General features: G+C 44.6%; 1 protein-coding gene across 1 annotated transcript in view; it reads left to right on the top strand.

The window, feature by feature from the left end:
• Positions 1-3,170: 3,170 nt before the first annotated feature.
• LOC311114336 (protein shisa-5-like) overlaps positions 3,171-8,209 on the top strand; it is a 30,375-nt gene continuing 25,336 nt past the window's right edge. The window contains exons 1-2 of the mRNA XM_084189601.1: positions 3,171-3,503; positions 6,371-6,518. Of these exons, the coding sequence (XP_084045727.1) occupies positions 3,446-3,503; positions 6,371-6,518 (206 nt within the window). The 5' untranslated portion in view covers positions 3,171-3,445. The remainder of the gene's footprint in view (positions 3,504-6,370; positions 6,519-8,209) is intronic.

The raw sequence follows: 8,209 nt of genomic DNA, 5'->3' as shown, positions 1-8,209 counted from the left end.
GGGATCTCCCACGTGATCAAAGGAAGCGTCTGACGTCGTTGATCACGTTGAAACCGAGAGGAAGAGGTGAAGAGAGATGCTCAACTCACGTAGCAACTCGGCGGAAAATCTGTCTCCCAGCAGGTGGCGTTTTTTTTTTTTTTTTCGCCCACCAAGCAAGGAGTTTTTGTAAGGCGGTCGAATTTGGTCAACAACAAAAAATGTATTGCTTATTGTGGTTTATTTAATTGAATATAAGTTACGTAATGCTTAGGTTGTTATGACTGTACTGATATAAATAGGACACGTGACATCACCGTTATATCGGAGTTGTCTCCAGATGGCAATTCGTGGTATGAGGCTTGAATACAGGTGGTTGATGTCAACAACCCTCATCGAATATTCCAAAAAAATATTAAAGAAAGGAAAAGGCGGGGTCTCAATCTCAAACTGAGATTGGCTGTAGGAAGAGTTTGAGATACTACTGGTCTGAAGAAGAAGTGAGCAGGGGGATGTGACAAAAGTCTGACATAAAGAGACAATAGTGTTGCTTTGCAGGAAAAGGGAAAAAGGGAGAAACTGGAATATATTGTAATGACCGGGCTGTGTCGTAAAGGAAAAAGAGACGGACACCAGGTGTGCAGGGCAGAACACAGGTTTATTCCTAAACTGGGCTATTGTTCAGGCCACAGCCCACGCCACTAAATTCTGAACGTACACAAATACACAGTGTAAAGTTAAGGGGCAGATCAGGGTCCCGAATAGAAGAGAGGAGACAGTAACCCCTATTTATGCATTTCAAAACCCCACGAGATTACCCATCATACCCCTGCAACCTTTCCATCTGTCCTGGCATATTTAACCCCTGCTAGCACCCATGAGAACGATAACACACCCACGAACACAGAACACAGTACCGGGTCGTTACAGTATGGAGTGGGGGATTGGACAAACCGTCTGGTGAAGGAGAAGATGGCGGACAAGGGAAACGGAAACATTAGAGGCTGCTGCTGCCTGTTGACATCACTGGAACACTAGTCACTCTAATAATGTTTACATATCTTGCACTACTCATCTCATATGTATATACTGCATTCTATTCTATAATATTCTACTGTATCTTAGTCCATGCCGCTCTGTCATTGCTTGTCCATATATGTATATTTTCTTAAATTCCATTCCTTACTAGTTTTGTGTGTATTGGGTATATGTTGTGAAATTGTTAGATATTACTTGTTAGATATTACTGCACTGTCGGAGCTAGAAGCACAAGCATTTCGCTACACCCGCTATAACATCTGCTAAACACATGTATGTGACAAATAACATTTTATTTGAAGAAAAGTTAAATATGCCCTGAGTGAATATGGAATGGAGGATTGCGCAGAACTTCTGGAAGAGCTAGAGAAGGAAATTGAACATGACAAGAGTGAGGGTGAATCAATTGCGGTGGCAGGTGTAGTGACGACAGCCGAGAATGAGTTGAGTGTAGAGGGAAGCGGGGTGGTGAGGAAGGTTGGCGACAAGTGTTAAAAAGAGGGATACGTGCTCTAGTAGCTCAGAGATGGAACCTGACGGGAGCGTGGATGAAGTACCCTCAGTGAGGACTGCAGGGAGCGTGGATGAAGTACCCTCAGTGAGGACTGCAGGGAGCGTGGATGAAGTACCCTCAGTGAGGACTGCAGGGAGCGTGGATGAAGTACCCTCAGTGAGGACTGCAGGGAGCGTGGATGAAGTACCCTCAGTGAGGACTGCAGGGAGCGTGGATGAAGTACCCTCAGTGAGGACTGCAGAGAGCGTGGATGAAGTACCCTCAGTGAGGACTGCAGAGTTCAGGCCTCGCTCTGAGGATGTAAAGGATGATTCTGGCCCAGTGGTGGAGATTGTGGATCCTTGCAGTTTGGCTGACGAGTGGACGACAGTGATAAAGGAAAAGGGTTAAAGTTGTTATAGTATAGGTTTCTGGTTGGAGTAAGGTTCACTAACAATTATGCTTTTATGGGGATCTGTTTGAAGTATCAAAGGATGGTAAGGGATGCATTGGGAAAGGTGGAGTCGGTCAGAGTGACCAATAGTGGTTTTGTTTTGATTTCTTGTGTGTGGAAAGAGCACAAGGAAAAGGCATTAAGGATCGACAAACTATTGACTTATGAAGTGGAGAGTTTAGATTTTTGCAGCAGAGCACAGTTAAAAGGTGTTGCGTTGGATGTGGAGGCCTCGTGGTTTACGGGGAGCGTACCAGGAGTAGTTTGAGCGCGCCGGCTGAACTGTTTGGGGGGGGGGGGATAAGAAAGCCTGTCAGTATTATTGATGTTTGACGAAGACTATCTCCCTTCACATGTGAAGATGGGATACGTTAGATATGCGGTGAGAGCTTTTATGTCCAAGCCGTTGTTTTGCCGGAATTGCAAAAGGTTTGGACAAGTGTTTCCCCACGGGGGGCCAGTATGAAAACATGTATGCACTCACTAACTGTAAGTCGCTCTGGATAAGAGCGTCTGCTAAATGACTAAAATGTAAAATGTAAGTGTGCGCAGAAGGAATGTTGTTGAAGGATCTGAGGGTGTACGATGTTGTAATTGTGATGGCAACCACGATCCCAATTCACCGGAGTTCCCGGTTAGGGTAAAGGAGTATGAAGTGGCAAGGGTCAGGGCTGTACAGCAGGTCTCCTACACGGAGGCACGTGAAATAGCTGAAGGAGCGAGGGGAGCTGAAGATATGGCTGTGAATGCTCTGCAGACTGTGGAGATTCAGTGTTGTTCAACAGTTGAGGGAAACTGATTGTGAAGAAGGTGATTTTTATGGTGGTTGTCGCGCGTATAATTAATTGTACTGCACAAACAAACAAAAAGTCAAAGAAACGTGACATTATAGTATCTGCGGCTGAAAGGTTTTTGGGTTTTACAGGAATTCACTGCCGAAACATTGCAAAGAATACTGTCCGAAGATGCTCTTCCTTCTCAGGCCCCACCAGAGCCTGTAGGGATGGGCGTTGGCAGTTGAATCGGAATAATGAGTACATTGAGTTTTGTTTTTGTTTATTTTTATTTAGTTCAATATTTGGACTGAAATACAGCCAAAACAGTAGGTGGCGGCATGCACCGATATCATTTGTTTGCGGACCACCATAATATCAAGGAAGAAGACCCCGTACTGTAGGTTGCGGAAATACACCAATAGGTGTAGTCTTACATAGAACTTTAAAGAAGAGGAATCGGCGAGAGCTGGACAGTTTGCGGTGCCGCTTTGTGGACAACGACTCCCATTGTTAGGGCGGAGAGACAAGTATCTTGTCAGTATATCCATAACCTTCGTTTGAAACGCGCATCATTATGCTGTGAATACTGACTGCATCGGAGCTCCGGTATCAATATCCCATCACCAGTTGGGTTAGCCTTTTGGTAGGGAAATAGAAAGTAACTATCGCACTGGTGGTCGTGCTAGAATCTGAATTCACGGAGCCATGGCGTCAAGTCTTGTTGCTGTCATTTTGTGTTGGACTCTGATCCCGTTCGTGACAGGTGAGTTTGGCAATTTGGAAATCTACAACGAACAAACATTTTTGTTTAGCTTTATATCAGTCTGTGATATTGTTCGATTTTTTTTTCAGAGCTAGACAAGCTTGCTAAGTGAAAGAACATTATTATATTCCGTTTGCATTGCTCAATGTCTGAGGTGTGGCGAGTCTGTCTGTCTAACATGCTAACGTCAGTTAGCTAATGTCTGTTGCTAGCTACATTTTTTATGACTAGTTAAGCCATAATTTATGGCATGACTTTGCCTTTGAACTCTAACATGTTTGAACTAAAGCGCTTTTCAGACGTCCAGTGGAATATCGCCGAAGTACCCGGCCAAACGCAGCCGTTGTCTTAAAGCGGATAGTGGCTTCACACACGACTCAAAAGACGCTCGATGGTCAATCTGACGTCTACATTGGGCCGTGCAACATTACGGTGATATGGCCTCTGCTGAAGTCAGGGCGGTCATACTCCGCCGAACAGCGCAGAGCTGCTGTGAAGGAAGTTGTCTTCTTCTTCAGTGGGGTTTATCGGCAGGTTGGCATCCAACGTTAGGGTGCATTACAGGAAGTTGTCTTCTTCTTCTTCAGTTGGGTTTATCGGCAGGTTGGCATCCAACGTTAGGGTGCATTACAGGAAGTTGTCTTCTTCTTCTTCTTCTTCAATGGGGTTTATCGGCAGGTTGGCATCCAACGTTAGGGTGCATTACAGGAAGTTGTCTTCTTCTTCTTCAGTTGGGTTTATCGGCAGGTTGGCATCCAACGTTAGGGTGCATTACAGGAAGTTGTCAAGGAAGTGAGTTTGTGTTTATACAGGACCTCCCGCTTTCACCTACCGTGAACCAATCATGTCAATACGGAGCTATACATAGTCCTGATGGTGCAGAGATGGCAGGAGCAACTGGAATAGAGATAATAAGGGAAGGCATTTATTTCAAGTACAGAGGAAAGTCGGGGAGGACGGCAGGAAGGGACAGAAGAGAGGAGGCTATTTTTAAAAGATGAAGGGTGGGACACAGCCAGTTGAATAAGACATTAAATGTGGTAGGAAAGCGTGATTACTGTCAGGAAACAGAGACCGTGGAGCATGTATTGCTAGTGTGGGCAGTACATTTTTACATTTTAGTCATTTAGCAGACGCTCTTATCCAGAGCAACTTACAGTCAGTGAGTGCATACATTTTTCATACTGGCCCCCCGTGGGAATCGAACCCACAACCCTGGCGTTGCAAGCGCCATGCTCTACCAACTGAGCTACGGGAGGCCCAGTATCAGAGTGAAAGCGAGAGGATGAGATCTAGTATGAGGGAGAAGGGGATACAGGAAGTTAGTTTAAAGAGTATATTGAGTAGAACGTCATTAGATATAGTCTCAAATATTTTGTTATATTTTTTAAGAGAAACTGGGTTGGCAGGTAGGATTTAGTTTCTCCCTGTCTCTGGCCCACACTCCAGTACAGGAGGTGGCGGTAATGCACCATAACGTTGGATGCCAACCGCCGATAAATCCCACTGAAGAAGAAGAAGGTGCCTCAACCACATTTTCAGATCAAGCATAAATAGGCTCTCACAAGGGGACAGCCCAGTCTATGCGACGGCCGCCGGTGACTGTAGCAACGAAATAAACAAACATTATCGAAGTGCAAAAAAATCTACGCTGTAACACATGCAACAAAAATTATTAATCAAAAAATGGATTAGAAAACAATTATTTTTTATGTAAAACGTGACTCTGTAAACTGCTAGTGTTAGCCAGCTAGCTAGCTACATAGAGCGGTCATGTCAGCTGGTCCTGCTGTTGGTACGTGTTGATGTATCACCACATGGGCTACATTTTTTACTGTGATTGGTCAACAAACACAGCACTGCTTGCTTCCATTGGCCGAGCACCGCTCCGCCTGGATAGAAACATTTCACCACGCAGACCACATGACCTTCTCCCATTCCTCCTCTGGATCATACAGATGGTCATTGGCAAACTTCAGACGGGCCTGGACATGCGCTGGCTTGAGCAGGGGGACCTTGCATGCGCTGCATGATTTTAATCCATGACGGCGTAGTGTGTTACTAATGGTTTTCTTTGAGACTGTGGTCCCAGCTCTCTTCAGGTCATTGACCAGTCCTGCCGTGTAGTTCTGGGCTGATCCCTCACCTTCCTCATGATCATTGATGCCACACGAGGTGAGATCTTGCATGGAGCCCCAGACCGAGGGTGATTGACCGTCATCTTGAACTTCTTCCATTTTCTAATAATTGCGCCAACAGTTGTTGCCTTCTCACCAAGCTGCTTGCCTATTGTCCTGTAGCCCATCCCAGCCTTGTGCAGGTCTACAATTTTATCCCTGATGTCCTTACACAGCTCTCTGGTCTTGGCCATTGTGGCGAGGTTGGAGTCGGTTTGATTGAGTGTGTGGACAGGTGTCTTTTATACAGGTAACGAGTTCAAACAGGTGCAGTTAATACAGGTAATGAGTGGAGAACAGGAGGGCTTCTTAAACAAAAACTAACAGGTCTGTGAGAGCTGGAATTCTTACTGGTTGGTAGGTGATCAAATACTTATTTAATGCAATAAAATGCAAATTAATTACTTAAAAATCATACAATGTGATTTTCTGGATTTTCTGGTCTCTCACAGTTGAAGTGTACCTATGATAAAAATGACAGACCTCTACATGCTTTGTAAGTAGGAAAACCTGCAAAATCGGCAGTGTATCAAATACTTGTTCTCCCCACTGTATGTGTTTCTATACCTGTAGATATTGTTGTTGCTGTTGTCTTTGCTGTCGGTCTTTCGAACACAAGTCAGTACCATGAGTTTTCTACCCAGCTGTGTCCAACTCCGACCTATAATGTCTTTTTTCTTTTCTACCCAGCTGGAGAGGACTGTGAAGCCTACATAAATGCCTACGGCCGTTACAAATCCAATCTGGACTGCAGTTTGCTGTGGTGCTGTGGAACGTGTGAGAATAGATACTGCTGCGGCATCCAGTCTCTCCGGCTGAGTGACAGCTGCGTGTTCAGGTAGGAGGGAAAAAACGATGTCCCAAATCAAATGGAGGCTTGCGAAAGTATTCACCCCCCCTTGGCATTTTTCCTACAGTGGGGAAAAAAAGTATTTAGTCAGCCACCAATTGTGCAAGTTCTCCCACTTAAAAAGATGAGAGAGGCCTGTAATTTTCATCATAGGTACACGTCAACTATGACAGACAAAATGAGAAAAGAAAATCCAGAAAATCACATTGTAGGATTTTTAATGAATTTATTGGCATATGATGGTGGAAAATAAGTATTTGGTCAATAACAAAAGTTTCTCAATACTTTGTTATATACCCTTTGTTGGCAATGACACAGGTCAAACGTTTTCTGTAAGTCTTCACAAGGTTTTCACACACTGTTGCTGTTATTTTGGCCCATTCCTCCATGCAGATCTCCTCTAGAGCAGTGATGTTTTGGGGCTGTCGCTGGGCAACACAGACTTTCAACTCCCTCCAAAGATTTTCTATGGGGTTGAGATCTGGAGACTGGCTAGGCCACTCCAGGACCTTGAAATGCTTCTTACGAAGCCACTCCTTCGTTGCCCGGGCGGTGTGTTTGGGATCATTGTCATGCTGAAAGACCCAGCCACGTTTCATCTTCAATGCCCTTGCTGATGGAAGGAGGGTTTCACTCAAAATCTCACGATACATGGCCCCATTCATTCTTTCCTTTACACGGATCAGTCGTCCTGGTCCCTTTGCAGAAAAACAGCCCCAAAGCATGATGTTTCCAACCCCATGCTTCACAGTAGGTATGATGTTCTTTGGATGCAACTCAGCATTCTTTGTCCTCCAAACATGACGAGTTGAGTTTTTACCAAAAAGTTATATTTTGGTTTCATCTGACCATATGACATTCTCCCAATCCTCTTCTGGATCATCCAAATGCACTTCAGACGGGCCTGGACATGTACTGGCTTAAGCAGGGGGACACGTCTCGCACTGCAGGATTTGAGTCCCTGGCGGCGTAGTGTGTTACTGATGGTTGGCTTTGTTACTTTGGTCCCAGCTCTCTGCAGGTCATTCACTAGGTCCCCCCGTGTGGTTCTGGGATTTTTGCTCACCGTTCTTGTGATCATTTTGACCCCACGGGGTGAGATCTTGCGTGGAGCCCCAGATCGAGGGAGATTATCAGTGGTCTTGTATGTCTTCCATTTCCTAATAATTGCTCCCACAGTTGATTTCTTCAAACCAAGCTGCTTACCTATTGCAGATTCAGTCTTCCCAGCCTGGTGCAGGTCTACAATTTTGTTTTTGGTGTCCTTTGACAGCTCTTTGGTCTTGGCCATTGTAAAGTTTGGAGTGTGACTGTTTGAGGTTGTGGACAGGTGTCTTTTATACTGATAATAAGTTCAAACAGGTGCCATTAATACAGGTAACGAGTGGAGGACAGAGGATCCTCTTAAAGAAGAAGTTACAGGTCTGTGAGAGCCAGAAATCTTGCTTGTTTGTAGGTGACCAAATACTTATTTTCCACCATAATTTGCAAATAAATTCATTAAAAATCCTACAATGGGATTTTCTGGATTTTTTTTTCTCAATTTGTCTGTCATAGTTGACGTGTACCTATGATGAAAATTACAGGCCTCTCTCATCTTTTTAAGTGGGAGAACTTGCACAATTGGTGGCTGACTAAATACTTTTTTTCCCCACTGTATTTTGTGGCCTTACAACCTG

The sequence above is a fragment of the Coregonus lavaretus genome (genome assembly GCF_964263955.1).
Source record: "Coregonus lavaretus genome assembly, contig: HAP1_SCAFFOLD_641, whole genome shotgun sequence".
Classification (NCBI taxonomy): Eukaryota; Metazoa; Chordata; class Actinopteri; order Salmoniformes; family Salmonidae; genus Coregonus; species Coregonus lavaretus.
This window is presented reverse-complemented; position numbering and strand designations above follow the sequence as displayed.